General features: G+C 35.8%; 1 protein-coding gene across 6 annotated transcripts in view; it reads left to right on the top strand.

Annotated features, from left to right (window-relative positions):
- The window catches only part of TJP2 (tight junction protein 2), a 156,486-nt gene extending 138,879 nt beyond the window's left edge, over positions 1-17,607 (top strand). For 3 of the 6 annotated variants that reach the window (XM_027839260.1, XM_027839262.1, XM_027839257.1), the window contains exons 14-23: positions 13-200; positions 1,159-1,254; positions 1,390-1,469; positions 3,591-3,801; positions 8,291-8,391; positions 10,393-10,605; positions 12,136-12,246; positions 14,044-14,376; positions 14,942-15,027; positions 16,594-17,607. In XM_027839260.1, the coding sequence (XP_027695061.1) occupies positions 13-200; positions 1,159-1,254; positions 1,390-1,469; positions 3,591-3,801; positions 8,291-8,391; positions 10,393-10,605; positions 12,136-12,246; positions 14,044-14,376; positions 14,942-15,027; positions 16,594-16,759 (1,585 nt within the window). In that variant the 3' untranslated portion in view covers positions 16,760-17,607. The remainder of the gene's footprint in view (positions 1-12; positions 201-1,158; positions 1,255-1,389; positions 1,470-3,590; positions 3,802-8,290; positions 8,392-10,392; positions 10,606-12,135; positions 12,247-14,043; positions 14,377-14,941; positions 15,028-16,593) is intronic. The other 3 variants (XR_003567069.1, XM_027839258.1, XM_027839259.1) reach the window with 3 other exon arrangements.
- Positions 17,608-17,875: the final 268 nt, after the last annotated feature.

Below are 17,875 nucleotides of genomic sequence, written 5' to 3'. Positions count from 1 at the left end.
TTTATTTTTTAGAGCTGAACAAATGGCCAGTGTACAGAATGCTCAGAGAGACAACTCTGGAGACAGGGCAGATTTCTGGAGAATGCGTGGCCAGAGATCTGGAATGAAAAAGAATCTAAGGAAGAGTCGAGAGGACTTGACTGCTGTAGTATCTGTTAGCACCAAATTCCCGGCTTATGAAAGGGTTCTACTGCGAGAGGGTGAGGAATACAGAAGTTTTTTTTTTTTCTTCCGTGGTGGCCTGTTTGCCTTCAGAATAGGGTTATGTTAAGATCTGGTTTATCAGAGATTACCCAGACAATAAACTACACCAATTTCTTAGTAAAAGTGTTTTTCAAATTCTCTGAGGGAATATTTTCAGGGTTTTTTTTTTAAATGCTATTTAGAAGCTTATATCCTAACCCTATTCTCAAGTTTATCATCACAAAAGGACAGCAAGCATTAAAAAATACTCAGTTTTATAGACAATCCTCTTTTTTTGTGGTCCTTTTGTGTGGAAAAGCTCTTTTTTGGTGTTTAAGTTTATTATAAAAAAGAAGGGGGTTTTTTTTAGTCTAAAATTGAATTTTTTCTAGTTTCTACATTCCCACTTTCATAGTGCAATGAGCACCTGACCCAGTCCTTTTCTGGCTTGAGAAATTTAATTCCCTGGTTTTTTTCTTGGTTTTCTTCTATCTCTTTCTCTCTCTCTTCAGAGCTAAACAAGTGGCCAGTGTGCACTGAACATGCACAGAGAGATGCCTCTGGAGACAGGGAAGATTTCTGAATTCTAAATTTAGGAGGGAAACACAACTTTTTTTTTTTTCAAAAAAAGTTTTCTTTCAAACTAGGTTTGTGATTTCATTAGTATAGGGAATCCCCAAGGAGGAAACTTCTATAAATGCAGATTAATACCTGTTCTGCAACTTAAAGTTGTAAAGAGTTGCCTGGAGCATTTAGTGGTTAAGTGACTTGTTCAAGGTCACACAGCCAGCATGTATCAGAGGCAGGATTTAAACCCATGTCTTCCTGACTCAGAGACCAATTTTTTTTTTGCCTGTTCCACACAGCTTCTTACATCAAATTTTACTATCCTAAAGAGTCTAGAAAACCATTTAAAGTGTTCGAACAGTATTACAATTGTCTATGTATCCTGAAGACTTTTCTTGTCCCTTTTAGCTGGTTTCAAGAGGCCTGTGGTCTTATTTGGACCTATAGCTGATATAGCCATGGAGAAGTTGACCAATGAATTGCCTGAAGTGTTTCAAACTGCTAGTAAGTCTCACTATCACATTTTTTCATATTTGGGTTTGTATCTTTTAAATGATTTAATTACTTATTTATGTATACAAAATATATATTTTCTCTATATATGTATCTCTCTAAAACAAAAAATTTTATTTTTCACAGAGACAGAACCAAAAGATGCAGGATCTGAAAAGTCCAGTGGAGTAGTGCGATTGAATACTGTGAGGCAGATTATTGAACAGGTAAGATAATTCAGGAAGCAGGTAAAGTAGGTAGATTGTTGGACCTAGAGTTAGAAAGATCCGAGTTCAAATGTGACCTCAGATGCTTACTAGCTGTGTGACCCTGGGCAAGTCACTTAACCCTGTTTGTCTCAGTTCCCTCATATGTGAAATGAGCTGGAAAAAAAAAATGGCAAACCACTCCAGTGTCTTTGGAAAAAAAAACAAACCTAAAACTAAAAAGCAAGTGGGGTGACATAGAGTTGGACATAACTGAAATGACTGAACAGGGAGATAATTCAGCTTCTAATTTGTTTTTCATCAGGAGTAAATGGGGCAAACAATTCAGAGAGGTTTCTGTAGGGAACGAGGCATAGAAGCCACAGTATATGTGCAAAGGTACCAAGAAGACAGGTGAAATGTTGCCTATAGGAAACTGCAAGTAGGCCAGTCTCTCTGGAATAATGAATATGTGAATAGGAATAATGGGAAATAAACCTGGAAAGGTAAACTGGAATCAGATTGTGAAATCCCTTAAATGTCAAACAACAGAGTTCATATTTTATCCTAAAGGCAATAGGGAAGTGCTTAATCAGACTTGTGCTTTTTTAAAAAAGCAAAATTATTTTGATGGCTCTATGGAGAATGGAAGGGATTGGAAGCAAGGAGAGGTTTAGATGCAATAGTGTAGGCAAATGCTAATTAAGGCCTAAACTAGGATGATTGTGTAAATGAGAAAAGGAGAAATGTGTGAGAGATGTCACAGAGAGGTAAAATCAACTAGATTTGGCAACAGATCATGCATGAGAGGTGAGGAAGAATAAACAGTTGAGAATAACTTCAACATTGTTAACGTGGGTGACTAGAAGGATGTTGGTATGCTCATTGGAAATGGACAAGTTAAGAGGAACAGGATAGGATTAAGGAAAGAGATAAGGTCTTTCAGGACATGTTGAGTTGATGTTACACAATCTCTATGAAATGAGAGATTCTGTGTTGGATATATTGATTTTGAGATGTCTAAAGGAAATCCAATCCAAAATGTCTAATGAGCAGTTAGGTGTTGTGGGATTGGAGCCCAGGAAAGAAAGTAGGGGATGATATGTAGATTGAGATGTCATCTTTGTAGAGTTTTGAGTCTCTGGGAACTGATGAGGTCACCAAGTATGTACAGACAGAATTCTCCTAGAGTCAGGGAAAGGACATTGATGATGATCAAACAAGACACTGAAGAGTGGTCAGATAGGTATGAGAACCAAGTGTCATCCCCCCCCCCAAAAAAAACCCTCAGAGATAAGAAAGTGACAAGTAGCACCAAATGCTATAAAGAAATTGAGATAGGTGAGGATAGATACAATAATTAAACCCATGGGAGCTGATAAAATCATGCAAAGAGTGTAGGGAGAGAAGAGAAAAGGGCTCAAAACAAAGCTCTGGGGTACACCCATACTTTGCAGAGCTTGTAATAGATACAGTGAATTGAAAAATAAATGGTTAGACCAAGAAGAGAACTAAGAAGTAACAGGTACAAAAGCCAGTGGAGGAAAGAGTATTCAGAAGAGAGTGGTCAAAAGCTGAAGAGGTGTAGAAGAATGAAGATGGAGAAAATAAATATTTAGCAACTAAGAGATATTAGTGGACTTGAATAAAGAAGTTGCTGTCAAGTGGTGAGGTATAGAAGTCAGATTGCAAGGGAATAAGAAGTGGAAGCTACAGATTTAAATAACTTTTTCTAAGAGTTTGGTTATAAGAGGGAAGGTGGGGAGGTATAGGATGATCACTTAAAGAGAATGCAAGGTCAGTTGAAAGTTTTTTATAGAAGGGGACTTGTGGGTATATTTGAGGGCAACAGGGAAGGGGGCTTTTCTGGAGTGTATTTGTTCTTAACAAAGTCCTTGTAATGTGCTGATAACTTAAGTTTTGTTCTGGGATAAATCCTCATAAGAAAAACGTGACTTTGGAAAAAATTAGGTTCCTCGTCATCTTTAGATGATTATGAACTCCTCCTAACATCTGCTGTTGCTGCCTTTGCTTACCGTCATGTATCTGATTGATTTCCAAATGTTTAATTGCCTTAAGCCTATTTATAATTTTTTTTTCTTTTGCTAATACATAAAAACATCATCCATCTTTTCATAACAGAATAAGCATGCACTTCTGGACGTGACCCCTAAAGCTGTGGATTTGTTAAACTACACCCAGTGGTTCCCAATTGTGATCTTCTTCAACCCAGATTCTAGACAGGGAGTGAAAACAATGAGACAGAGGTTAGATCCCACATCTACCAAGAGTTCTCGGAAGCTATTCGACCAAGCCAATAAACTAAAAAAGACTTGTGCTCATCTTTTTACAGGTAAGCAAATTTTGACCTGCAACTCTTCAAAGAGTGGGGCAAGAAGGGTTGAGGAGCGAAGGACTAAGTATGAACTTTAAATAATGAATTTGGGGAAAGGTTTATGAAACTTTAGGGAAAGCAATGTAATCTTACAATATTGAAATATACCGTGATACAGGAATTCTTTTTCATAGTCTAGAGTTGAAGTGACCCCAGAGGCCATCCAATGTAACTTCATTTTACAGATGAGGAAATTGAGGCATAGGGAGCTTAAGCAACATGCCCAAGGTCTCACAAATGGTGTCAAAGATGAGCTATAAATCCCCATCCTCTGACTCTTGAGCCAGTATTCTTTCTGCTATAAGACATTGCTTCTGTCTAGCAGAGAGGGTTGTTCTGTTTTGTTTTTTTATTTGTTTGGTGTTTTGTTTTGCTGTTTTGCTTTGTTGTTTGGAGGCTTTAAACTAATTGCTCATATGCTCTACTGTTAAATTACAAGTCTGTATACTCCAAATATAGGAGCCTTTCCCCTTTTTTTTGGTTAGGCAATGGGGTTAAGTGACTTGCCCAGGGTCATACAGCTAGTAAGTGTTATGTGTTAGTCTGAGGCCATATTTGAACTTAGGTCCTCCTGAATCCAGGGCTGGTACTCTATCTACTGCGCCACCTAGCTGCCCCTGAGCCTTTCCCTTTTGGGCTTTTTGTGTTGGACTTTTTTCTGAAAATGTGTGTTGGTAGGTGAAATCATTTATCATATTTGGTTCCTTTTGATGTCTGTGTTCTTCTTGGTCTAAACAAGTGGGTGTAGATCCACAGTGTGGTATGATGGTATTTTAGTGGGGAAATGGGCATTCTTCACAGAATCACAGAATTTTGAGAGTTGGAAAGGGCCTGAGTGGCCATCTAGTCCAAACCGCTCATGAAAGCAATTAGGTCTTTGACCCTTTCTGTAAGTCTTAGAATGTGCATATTACAGAACTACTTTGGGGTTATATTCGTATCACTGTAGATCTATGTGGATAGGGACTGGGCCTGTGTGAGGAAAGTCTGTGTGCCGATACAGCTTCTCTGCTTCTTATGGTCTTAGACAGTTACCTAGACCTGTGAGAGGTTGAGTGAATGATCGCATAGCCAACATGTCTCAGGTTCAGGACTTAAGCCTAGGGCTTCCTGGTTTTTTGCTGGGCTATCTATTCACTATGCCACAATGCTTCTCTTTTATGAGGATTTATGTAATTTCTGTGGCCACCATAAATTATTGTGTAATAGTGGTTATTTCCTAGGCATCAGAACCTAGGGCACACACTTATTTTAAATTGTACATTTTAAAGCATCAGTAAATTTTGTAGGACTTTGGTTAAAATGACAAAAGTACAGCATATCAACAACTAGAATTGCTGAATTTTCTGCTGGAAGAGACTGATTCCAAGACGGCAGTTTACTGTAGCACTTAATATATTTTTTTTTCTTTTAACTCACAAATTTTTAAGCTTTTCTCATTCTACTCCAAATAACAAGGAGTTAACAATAAAGTGTTGCCTTTATATAATATTAGTAAATTAACTGTTATGGTGCTCTTATTTTTAAAACATTATTTATTTATTTATAATGAGAATATGTGTTTTGTTGGGGTTTTTTTTTTTCCCATTTTGTTCCTAAGTAGATTGAATACACATCACCCTCTCTACCTTTCTTAGTCTGGTTTATCTACATATAGAATCTGTGTGTACTTACATTTGACTCCAGACAGAAACCAAGTTGTAATTTAGTAAACAGCATCTTTGTCTCCTAATGCTCCTCCAGAATTTCCCATTTTATGCTCAAGTGTGAGCTTAGTCCCTAGAGGACTACTTTCAGATCTTTTCTCTTATATTATACAGCTGTGATATGGCCACAGACGGCAGAAGGCACAGATCATATAAGACCATAACTAGGAAATGATAAATCATAATTATTCTTTGAAATTTCCAGGTAAAATAGCTTATCCTCAAATGCCAAGTGCAAGAGATTTAAGGGTTTTTTTTTTTCCCTTGGAACAACATATTTTGGTAATGTTCTAGCTTCTTTGGACAACTTGAGATGTGAGATTTCCAAAGGTCAACAGTAGAATTTCATCGAAAGAAATAATGATATATGCCACTAATGATAGTACTCAAGTGCATAGTAATTTGTCACATTTATCTCTATTATTTAAACTATATAGTCTCAGAGATGGAAGGAACCTTAGGAATCATTAATGAGTGGATCTACTTATTACATGAATCCTTATAGCTTCACTTTTGTTTATGAGTATATGACTACATATGTACATTCATGTTTTACAGAAATAAAACAGTATAGCATTGTCATTGTTTTTTATTTGCTTTGCCTGTTTTCTTTTATGTGTCTTCATTTCTTTACTGTCTTAGACCTACTGGCCACTATCATTTGCATGACTGATTTAGGCCTATTGTTAGACCTATAAATGCCAATTTTCTGAGAGTGATTAAGAATTATGTTCCAGTGAACTTAACGTTCTGAATTATCATTGTGCAAAAGTCAATAAGATTGCCATATTCCTAATGTCATCTCCTTTATCTTTTTTACTCTTTGCTTTTTTCTGTCCTGTGAATGTTCATTTATTGTCATATTTTGAAAGATAATCTTTAGTAAATGTTATCCTTTAAAATTTTCATAAATACTAGAAGTATTTGCATAAATTTAAAAGTATGGTAAATCTAATACCATTAGTACAAGACAAATTTACTTGAGGGGAGCAGGATCATGAATAATCTAAAACCTTACAGATGATAAAAAATACATATTTTTAAATTTATAAAGCTTTTTTTAAAAAAAAAACCGAGGATCTACCCTCTAAATTATATTTTGCATGTTGTGCTTTGTTCAGGCTAGCTTGTTTATATTCTCTGAACATCCACCAACTCAGAGTGTGTGGCAATAGCCTGTAAATCCTTTGATTGAAAGTTGTTAAAGCAGCCTAGGATTAAATTGCTATGGATAATCCAGGCATGGGCAAAGGAATTGCCTATTCTTTTAATATCATGCTTAATGCTTAATTCATTTTCATTTTCTCATTTGGGTCCTCACAACAGTTCTGTGAGTGAGATTCTATTAATATCCTAGGTGCTATAGATGAGGAAACTGAGGCTCAGAGAGGTCGTTATGTACCCTTGGTTCATACAGCCAGGAAGTATCAGCAGCAGAATTCCAAATTCAAACTTCACCATCCAATACTTCCTCCATTGTTAAATGATATAATAATGATTGTAAAGTCTTACAAAAACCTTAAAGGGCAATATAAATGTTACCTAGGAGAGGCAGCATGAGATAGTGGATAGAGTTGATAGAGTTGGAGTCAGAAAGACCTGAGGTCACAACTTACCTCTCACATTTGACCACCATGGGCAAATTACTTAATCTTTTTGAGCCTCAGGCAACTCTCTAAAGGCTAGAAGTTAGAAACATGTTTGAGATTTTCATGAAGGGAGTTCCCTATATTCTTTTATTAAATTGGATCATTGTATGTCATTGTTTTATATAGACAAATGAGCAGTGTTTAGAGAGTCCTTTTTTAAGGTATGTTACCTATAACATACCTAATATTTTATGATTCTCAAAATATGCTGTTATATTTGTTGTTGATGTTTTTTTTGTGTTTTTTTTTTTTGGTGAGACAATCAGGGTTAAGTAACTTGCCCAAGGTCACACAGCTAGTACACGTCAAGTGTTTGGTCTAAGGCCGGATTTGAACTTGGGTCCTCCTGACTTCAGGGCCGGTGCTCTATCCACTGTACCACCTAGCTGCCCCCTGTTGATGATGGTTTTAAGAGAACTTTTCTGAAACGGAAACTTCAATAGGAAATCCACAAATGTGATTTTCTGATACCAAAATTTAAAAAGGTGCTGGATTTAGAATAAGAGAACCTGAGTCTGAATCCCAACTTCACTAATTTGACTACCTGTATTAACTTAGTCAACTCATTTAATCTCTCTGGGTCTCAAGTTACCTCCTATGCAAATTGAGAGGGCTGGATCTGGTGACCTAGGGGGTCTCTTTTAAATCTATGATGCTTATGATTTTTAACAGCTAACTTACTGTTTTAATTTTATTCTTATGTCTGATATTAAAATGGTCACTAAAATTTCTTATTTAGCCACACCTAGTTGGCTCAAAGGATAGAGCATTGGACATAACAAGTCCTGAGTTAAAATCCTGCCTCAGACAATTACTTGCGGTTGTGAACCTGGGCAAGTCACTTAGTCTTTTTCTGCCTCACTCTTGTCTTCTATAGAATGAGGACAATAATAGCCCCTGCCACAAAGGGCTATTATGAAGATCAAATGAGATAACATATACAAACTGTTTTGCAAACTTTAAGACACTGTCTAAAATGCTCATTTTTGTTATGATGAATGTGACAGAACTGATGGAATCAGTGTTTTAAGTAGAATATATTTTGTTAGGCAAATATGGCATTTTATGAAAATGTCTCTTTATTTTCAATAGGGACAATCAATCTCAATTCAACCAATGACAGCTGGTTTGGCAGCTTAAAAGATTTAATTCAACAGCAGCAAGGAGAAGCAGTCTGGGTGTCAGAAGGAAAGGTACGTAAAAAGGATGTCCTACTACTCCATTCAACTATTTCATTTTCAGAATTTAAACAAAGTAATGATGTAATGAACCTATTTCCATAAAAACTGAATTAAACATATGTTTAGCACAATTCTGAATGTAATAAATCCTTTTGCAACAAGTAGGAAATGTAAAGGACTTTGGAAAAGAAAGCCATATACAGTGTATGGAAACCCTATACTTCTTTTTACTTTCAAGATGGAAAGTAATGTTAAAATTCCCTTATATACAAATCAAGAGCATAGGGAGAACTTGGAAGAGCAAATTCAGAAGACAATGATGAAAATAATTTTTAAAATATGATATGATGAGAAGCTTAAAAAAAACAACCTGAAATAATTGCCTAGAGAAGAGGTAAGGAGAGATTAAGTAATAGTCTTATTTGGAATAGATGACTAAATTGAGAGGATACCCATCAGTTGAGGAATAGCTGAACAAGTCATGGTATATGAATGTAATGGAATACTATTGTGTTATAAGAAATGATGAGCAAGTGGACTTCAGAAAAACCTGGAAAGACCTGTATGGACTGATGCTGAGTGAAGTGAGCAGAACCAGGAGATCATTGTATGCAGTAACAGCAATATTGTGCAATGATCATCTTTGATAGATTTAGCTCTTCTCAGCAATGGGCTTAGACAATTCCAAAAGACTCATGATGGAAAATGCTATCCACATCCAGAGAAAGACCTATGGAGTTTGAATACAGATCGAAGCATACTATTTTCACTTTTGGGGGGTTTTTTGTTTTTTTTTTTCTTTCTTGTGGTTTTTCCCTTTTGTTCTGATTCTTCTTTCACAACATGACTAATATGGAAATATGTTTTATATGGTTGCACATATATAACCTATATCAAATTGCCTACTGTTTTAGGGAGGGGAAGGAGAAAATTTGGAACTCAAATTTTTTTGAAAATGAATGTTAAAAGTTGTCTTTATGTAATTGGAAAAAATAAAATGCTATTAAAAAGGGGAAAAAAAGAGCTACTCCTATAGCTTCTCCCATTCACTGGGAACTTCCAGTGACTTCTAGTCCTGGGATTCTCTGGTGCAATCATCTTGTATTTGAGGTACATTGTTGCTTCTTTAAGATATCAAGAGTCTTTGTACTTGTTAAATTCTTGTGATTGACATTAGTAAGCTATACAACTGTATTAGTTTTCTGGATGTCATTATTCAGGCAACAACAAATATAAAGGAGCCATCCATTTATTTGAGATAGAAAGTTGCACATAATATGATTACAGCCTTCAAGGAGCTTAAGTTTAGTAAAAAGGCAATGTGAGACTTACAGAGTAATAGCTACAATACAAGGCAATATGTAATAAATAAGTTTCTCATGAATGTTGCACAATCTTGGTACTATAGAAATGAAATGGAGGAAGAGCTTCATGAAAAGAGATGGCATTTGAGCTGGGCCATGAAGAATGAGCTGGCTGCATTTTGATAGGTGACTATGTTGTGGAAAGAGATTCTAGATAAAGCAAACATTATGAATAAAATCACACAATCAGATGACCCTGTACAGTTATAGGAAAGAGTTACTACACTTCTGTTCTAGTAAAACGCAAAGGGTAGTTTGGATCTAGAGTGTATGGGGTCTTGAATGCCTTGAAATTTTAGACTTGATTTAGTAGATGAGAGAGGTGTAGAAGTTTTTGAGCAATTACAGTCACACTTCAGAAGACTTATCTATGGTGGTGTGCAGAAGATTAGCACGAGGAAATTAGTTTGTGCCTAAGAATAGAATTCAAGATTGCAGTCAATATTTAAAATTCAAAAGGAGAGTCATTAAAAAGGAATATTAAAATTTAAAAGGTAGCTATGAAGTCTTACTCTGTTGAGGAAAAGTTAGTTTTAAGAGAGATCTAATTACTCTGTGACCCTTAAACTATTCTTGAACATTCGCTTTCAGCATTATTAACAAACTTTACTAACTGCACGAAATCCTCTTTCCCTCCCTGCTCCCCAAGTTGGAAGGAATGGATGATGATATGGATGACCGAATGTCCTACTTAACTGCTATGGGTGCTGACTATCTGAGCTGTGACAGCCGCTTGATCAGTGATTTCGAAGACACAGATGGAGAAGGAGGTGCCTATACTGATAATGAACTTGATGAACCATCAGAGGAGCCCCAAGTTTCTTCAATTACTCGCTCATCTGAACCAGTGCAACATGAAGAGGTGAGATAAACCCTGCCAGCAATTAAACTGTCCATTGACAGAAGAAAAAAAAATCTGTGAAGTGAACAAAGAGATGGTTTTCTCTTATTCATCTTTCTCCTTTCCTCACTTAATTACCTCAATAAGAAGAGTTTTGGTAATCATTTGTTACTAAACTGGATAGCAAAAGGCATCCATTGATAGTCTAGGTCGGGACTTCTTAAACTTTTTATACCCGTGACCCCTTTTCACGTGTTGGCAGTGTTTGTTGGTGCGACAGCATTCATAGTGCAAAGTGCGTATGCTGTGTGTTCAGAACCAAGGCTGCAGTGAAATCGCACAATGTAACACAGGCAAGCGTTGCCAGAAACACCTTGGATTTATTATATGTTTGATTTTGAATTGTTGCTCCTTGCACAATCAGAAACCTTTTACTGTTGTTGCGACACAGTTTAAGAAGCACTGGTCTAGTTAGCCATATCCTCTGCTATATATGGATTCTAACTAATTGGATATTCCTTTTTAATCTTGTTTTAGCATGTATTTCATGTTTGTCATTTGGTTCCATCTCTCCCCAATCAACTTCTCCCATTTTGATTTTTCAAATTATGATTAATATATGTGTATATACACACACACACAATATATGCATATACATATGCTTCACACATGAACATAACTACAAATATGCACATATATTGATCTATTCAAATGAGGTTGTATATATGTGTGTGACTGTTACTGCTTTTTTCTTTTGTTCTACAGTTGATTTCAATGAATGAAATTTGTGAATTTAGTATTTATTAAATGAAGGGGGAAAATAAAATTGAGTGAAAAAGGCCACCCTTCCTAAAAAACAGCTACATAAAACTAGAAAGAGGGATTTTAGAGAAGAAAATTTTTAGGTTTATATAAGTTTTATTATACTATTTCTGAGGTAAAGTTCAGAAATAATATTAGGTGGTAATAATAAAAGACATAATATGGATAGCTGTGGACAAGTCACTTAACCTCTTGGTGCCCCAGGCAACTCTCTAAGAGTATATAAATTATAAACAATGGAGCGATTCCCTCTACTAATGAATTCACTGGTCTAAACCAATGAAAAGTAAAACTAATAAAATTTTAACTTGAATTTTTAATTCAAAATTTTTTTAACCTATTAGATCCAAGGCTTCAAACCTGTCCCTGATCTTCATGGAGTTTATGATCTATTGGAACAGACTTTTAACTCTGATGAGGAAATTATTCTCCAATAGTGTATGCTTATAATAATTCACAGAACAAGAAATTTGCCTAAAAGGAAAGAAATTTAAAAATTTTAAGTACTTCTAAAGTAAATATATATATACATATATATATGTATATATATGTGTGTATGTGTGTGTATGTATATATATATATATGTATATATATCTGTGTTCTGCTCAAAATCTGACTCTACATTAAGCCTAACACAAAGTAGACAACATCCCAGGAAGTAAGAAAAACTGTTACTTAGGTCTGTTTGCTCTGATGTTCTTATTGTCAGCGAACCTTCATCTCTTGTAGAGCATAAGGAAACCCAGCCCAGAGCCAAGGGGTCAGATGAGGAGGGCTGCTAGTAGAGACCAACTTAGGGATACTAGCCCACCTCCAGCATTCAAGCCCGAGCCACCAAAGGTATGTTGATGGGAAAGAAAAGAAACTTTTTTTTCCAAAATGGCACCCTAATCTCAGCCACAAGTCCTATAAGAAGAATAAAAAACCTGCTTTTCCCTAAGAATAAGATGAAGTTTAACATATTGGATTGAGTCCTAGACTTTGAATTGGGAAGGCCTGTGTTACAAATCCCACCTCAACTGTTTTTTAGCTGAAAAATAGAAATAATAATGCCTATAGAAAGTAGAATATTACTGTAAGTCTCAAGTGAGATTTTTTTATCATATGTGGTTATTATTTAGTAATTTTTCAGTCATGTCTGAGTCTTTGTGACCCAATTTGGAGTTTTCTTGGCAAAGATACTGGAGTGGTTTGCCATTTCCATCTCCAGCGCATTTTATAGATGAGGAAACTGAGACAAACAAGGTTAAGTGACTTGCTGAGGGTCACACAGCTAGTAAGTGTCTAAGGTTAGATTTAAACTCAGGTCTTTTTGACTCCAGGGAAAGCTCTCTATTTGCTGGACCACCTACCTGCCCTCTATTATGTAAATAACGCATTAAATATAATCACTGTGTATGTGTATATTTTTATATAATATTATGTAAACCTTAAAACACTATATAAATATTAGGTCTTATTATTTTTATTTTAGCCCATAGGGAATCCAACATTAGGGAATGAAAAGCATGAGAATGAAAGACACTTTTAAGAAAGGAAATATTGGACCTTTAATCTTTTAAACAATTGTTAGAAGTATTGGAAGCTTGGAATTAATCTCTAACTATCTGCATTTTTCTTTCTAGCAAATGACAGCTCTCTGTCCACATTTTGGGAGTTGGCTATTCTCAGAAAATTCTTTTTGATTGTAAGAGTCTGTACCCAAACTAACATATGGAATATAGAGGGGCACAGAATAAATGCAAGGCAATATAGATTTATATCGTGATTCCTCTCCAACCACAAATCAAAACTTTTTCATAAACACCTTATTTTCATTCTAATAAAATATTTCCTTTAACTCAATACTTTGGTATTTTTAGAATATGGGAAAGAAGTGAGAAAATTTTTGCCTTGGTCAAAAGCATTAAGGACTTATTTAACATGCTGTTGTTAAAACCTATAGGTTGATCTGAAATCAAATTGATTGAAACAGGTAGTCTGGCACCCTAATATCCTACCATCAGTTCTAGGATTAGTCTTACAGTTTGCATCTAGACTTGGACATCTGGTCCAGTTTGGTTTTCTTTGAAATGTTGGTGGGATTACCCTCAAAGGAAAGAAAGGGATATGCTAACCATTGCTCATTTACCTTCCTATTTTGGAATACCATTTAAAACAGGGTGTCTACAGAAATGGTTACCAAGAGTATACTAACCCACATATTTAAGATAAAGTAATCTGAAGAGTAGCATGTTCCATTGGAAAGATCACTGATGCTAGAATCAAGATGTGAAGTTAGAGGACCTAGGTTCAAATCCTGAGAGTTTTCTACTTACTAGATATGCACCTTTGGCAAATTTCATAACCTCTCTAAGCCTCTGTTTCCTTCTCTGTAAAATAAAAATGTTTGATTACCTGGCCTTCTAAGGCCCCTTTCAGCTCAATTTTTGATCCTATGACCTGGATTTAAATTTTTACCTCTTAACTCTTAACTATCTGTATGGCATTGGGCAAATCATCTTTAACTTCCCTGGGGTTCAGTTTCCTTATCTAAAATGAGGGGTTTAGGCTAAAGAAATTCTGTGGTTTCTTGAAGTGCTAGACCCATGACCCTATGATAAAAACTCGAGCTAAATATGTTTTTGCTATCTGCAGGCCAAATACCAAAACAAAGATGAACCCTATGACATTCCCAAGTCCTATGAATACAAACCAAACAACTCTGTTACTGCCAGTAATGAAATTCCTGGGGCAGCCACTAAAACATATGCTCCACCTGTTCCTCTAAAACCTGCCTTTGGACGTTCTATATTGAAGCCTTCTGCAACTACTTTCTCTTCCCAAGAAAATGAGGAAGATGAAGGAAATGGGGAAGAAACAGAAAATGCTCCAAAGTCAGTTCTGGGCAAAGTTAAAATATTTGAGAAAATGGATCACAAGGCAAGGATACAGAGAATACAAGAACTCCAAGAAGCACAGAATGCTAGGGTAAAATATATTTTAAAAAATGAAACCTGCCTGGGCTATTTTATTTATTTGTTGTGTGAAATATAGGATCATTTGAGTAAATTGTGCATGTTAGCATATTGGTTTCCATTTGAATGTTGTAGATGGGGTGAAAAATTGTTTTCTCTAAAGATAAATTTACATTGTTGAATGTTTGAAGTTTGAACTGCTTCAAAAAACTTTGTTACTGAAAATAACAATTTTTCTTACTGTTAAATAAAAAGTCTTGTGGGCTTCTTTTGCCCAGCAGATATATCTGTCATTATCAGTCAAGTCTGTCACAGATAAGCATGAATGCTTATGGGTATCTTTCACATTTGGATATGTCACTGGATATAACCCACCCATGAAAAGTATGAGATAGCCCCATCTACTTTTCCTCTTTTCCTAGAAATTAATAACAGGACTCCCTCCTGTCAGATATCAATTTCGAACACTCTTCTAGTATGGTTGCTCTGGGTCAGGGAAGCAGGAAGGAAAGAAGAAAAGCCTCAGCTCCCTTGAGATCCACTGGCCAATTTTCTATCTTCTTCATCTTTCATCACAGATTGAAATTGCTCAGAAGCATCCTGACATCTATGCTGTCCCCATCAAAGCACCAAAACCAGATCCCAGCTCATCCCAGGTCACAAGGTAAGGGGCAGGTCTAGTCTTCCTTAAGTCTTAACTGTCTGACTGTGATGTTGTTAGGAGCCAAAGTTTACAGATTTAATGTTTGTCATTCTCTGAAGCTATGTTGTCTGCCCTAAAGATTTATTAGAGCTCATTAAGCTCATTAAGTTTCTTGTTTCTGCTGTTCCTCTAAATACCAGAGAAGCCCAGGAGGTTTATTTTCAAAGTCAACTAATTTCCTGACTAAAATAAAAAAAATGTTTGAGGGAGATGTCCAATGTTTCTGTGAATATACTCAAAATCCATTCATTTCCCAGTGAGACAACTGAAATGTTAAACGAGCTATTGGATTATTTGAAAGAAATCATATTTGAATGGCAATGGAAGGAATAGCGTAATGACAAAAGAACTCATGGGTCCTAAAATTGATTTTTGCAGGATTTTCTTCTATGATTTCACCTTTTAACCCTTTTGATATCTCTATTCGGTCACCTGTAAAATTAGGGACTCACAGGGCAGCTACATGCCACAGTGGATATAGCACTGGCCCTGGAGTCAGGAGGACCTGAGTTCAAATCCGACCTCAGACACATAGCACTTACTAGCCGTGTGACCCTGGGCAAGTCACTTAACCCCATTGCCTAGGCAAAAAAAAAAAAAAAATTTTTAAAGAAATAAATAAAATTCGGGATTCATTTGCTAAATGTTTGCCTCAAGGGAGTTATAAAACTCAGTGGACCAGTGTTTGTAAAGTACTTTTAAGTACTGGGAATTACAGTAATGTTTTACATCATAGCCAACTGTATGCTAGATTGTTTCCTAGTTCTTAGAAAGGGGGGGAGGGAATCAAATTTCCTTATTATGAGTGTGCCCATATAGATGCTAGAGTTTAGATTTACAGTTGTATAAAAATAAATGGAAGTTTCCTCCTTACTAATAGAGGGGGGGAGGGGAATGTGTAGCACACTCATTTGAATCATCATTCTCAATGAAGGGGTACACCGATATGGGGAATTGAAACTGGCAGATCATCTACCCTGCTGTGAATCAGATCTGTACATCCCATGGCAGGCAAACTTGTCACAGGAAATAAAGTCAGAACCCTAATTCACCTAAATGAAAGCAAAACTTATATGAGTCAATGCTTTAGTTACCTCCTTCCCCAAAGGGCTGTGAATTTGGCTGTTTTTATCATGTTCATCTTGGGTAGGAGCAGAAAGAATTCCTTATTTGTTCAGGAAAAAATATTAGCTTTGCCACCCTTTACAGAAATGAATTTAACATAGTTTTCCTCATATTGTTTCACTATTCCTTGTTATACCACCACCATCATTTAAACCATTTAACCTAGGGTCCACAGACCACCATGAATTTAGATGGGAAAAAAATTATGCCTTTAGTTTCACTAATCTCTAACTGAAATTTAGCACCTCCTTCAATTAAGAATATATGCAATAAATATTAGTCTAAGAAATGGCCCATAGGCTTCACCACCACCACCAACAATCCCCAAAATGGTTAAGAGCCCTTGATTTAAAGTGAGAAGAAATGCTTGGGTTATGTAACTGATAATACTTAACTTACTAGTTCCAGACCCCCTGAGCCTCAGAAACCACCTTCAAGACTGTACCAAGATTCTAGGGGAAGTCACAGCAGTGACATTGAAGAAGAAGAATACCGCCAGCAGTTGTCAGAACATTCCAAGCGTGGATATTACGGACAACCAGCCAGATACCGGGATACTGAATTATAGATTTTACTGCATTCTGAGTGTTCCTGTCACCACATCAAAATAGCACTCCTAGTAAATCATAGTGATGGCAATTTTTTTCAGTTAAAACAGACTTTGAAGATCTGGTGGGGCTTAAAATTATATTTTTTTTGGAATGGAGTGGGGCGGGGGTGTGGAGGGAGGTCCATAGTTCAAGACAAATCCACACACAGGAACTAGAGCGCATCATTTTTGTGAATGGGTTGGGGTTTTGTTGTTTGTTAAGTGAAACACTACTGTCCCAATGCTGTTTCTTGTTTCACATGGACCAAAAGCTATTTCAAGAGGTGTATTAATTTGTTTTCATATTTTTAATATTCATATTAAAATATTAACTATTTTTCTTCATTACAGCTGCCTTTAGAAGATTGTACCAGTATAGGCAGAAAAGGAATAAGAACACTTGGATGAAATTAAGTTCAAAGAAGTATTTTGTTATTGCTCTCAAAGTGCCTTTAACAAGAAATGTCCTAAATTTTCTTCCAATAATTATGCAAAGCCATAATGACTAAAGAGTATTTTGACTAATTTTTGTATGTGTTCATAGCTAGAGCTTCTCCTGCATGGCATCTCATTGCCAGGGTTTTTACCTATGTAGTATTTTCCACAAGTCCTGGTTCTTTGCATGTGTGCTTGTATGTGTATATAATATACATATATCTATATATCTATATATCTATATATATAGATATATAGATATATAAGGTGTCCTTGGTAGTGTGGCTATACTACTGAGAAGCTTGAAGACCAAAAAGATGATGTAGAAATTCAGTTCGTTATGGTTTTTAACCTTGTATTCCACAGAATCAAATAAATATTCTAGAAAAGCACTTCTCATTGTGCTTTGTTTAATATATGTATATAAATATATGTGCATATGTATATATGTACATATATACATATGCACATATATGTGTTGACAATGAAGGCTGTATGTGTTTTAACTGAATAAAGAGCAGTAATTGTAATGGTTCAGTGTGTTTGCATTTCTTAGAGTTAAAAATCTACCCAGAGTATAAACTTGGTAACTTGATATATGCCATGTGATTCAAAAAACACGGCATTTGGAAAAGAAGAAAAAGAGGAAGATATGTCTTG

The sequence above is a fragment of the Vombatus ursinus genome, unplaced genomic scaffold, assembly GCF_900497805.2.
Source record: "Vombatus ursinus unplaced genomic scaffold, bare-nosed wombat genome assembly UNPS02014832.1, whole genome shotgun sequence".
Classification (NCBI taxonomy): Eukaryota; Metazoa; Chordata; class Mammalia; order Diprotodontia; family Vombatidae; genus Vombatus; species Vombatus ursinus.
The sequence above is the reverse complement of the archived record's forward strand: the minus strand, read 5'-3'. Positions and strand labels throughout refer to the sequence as shown.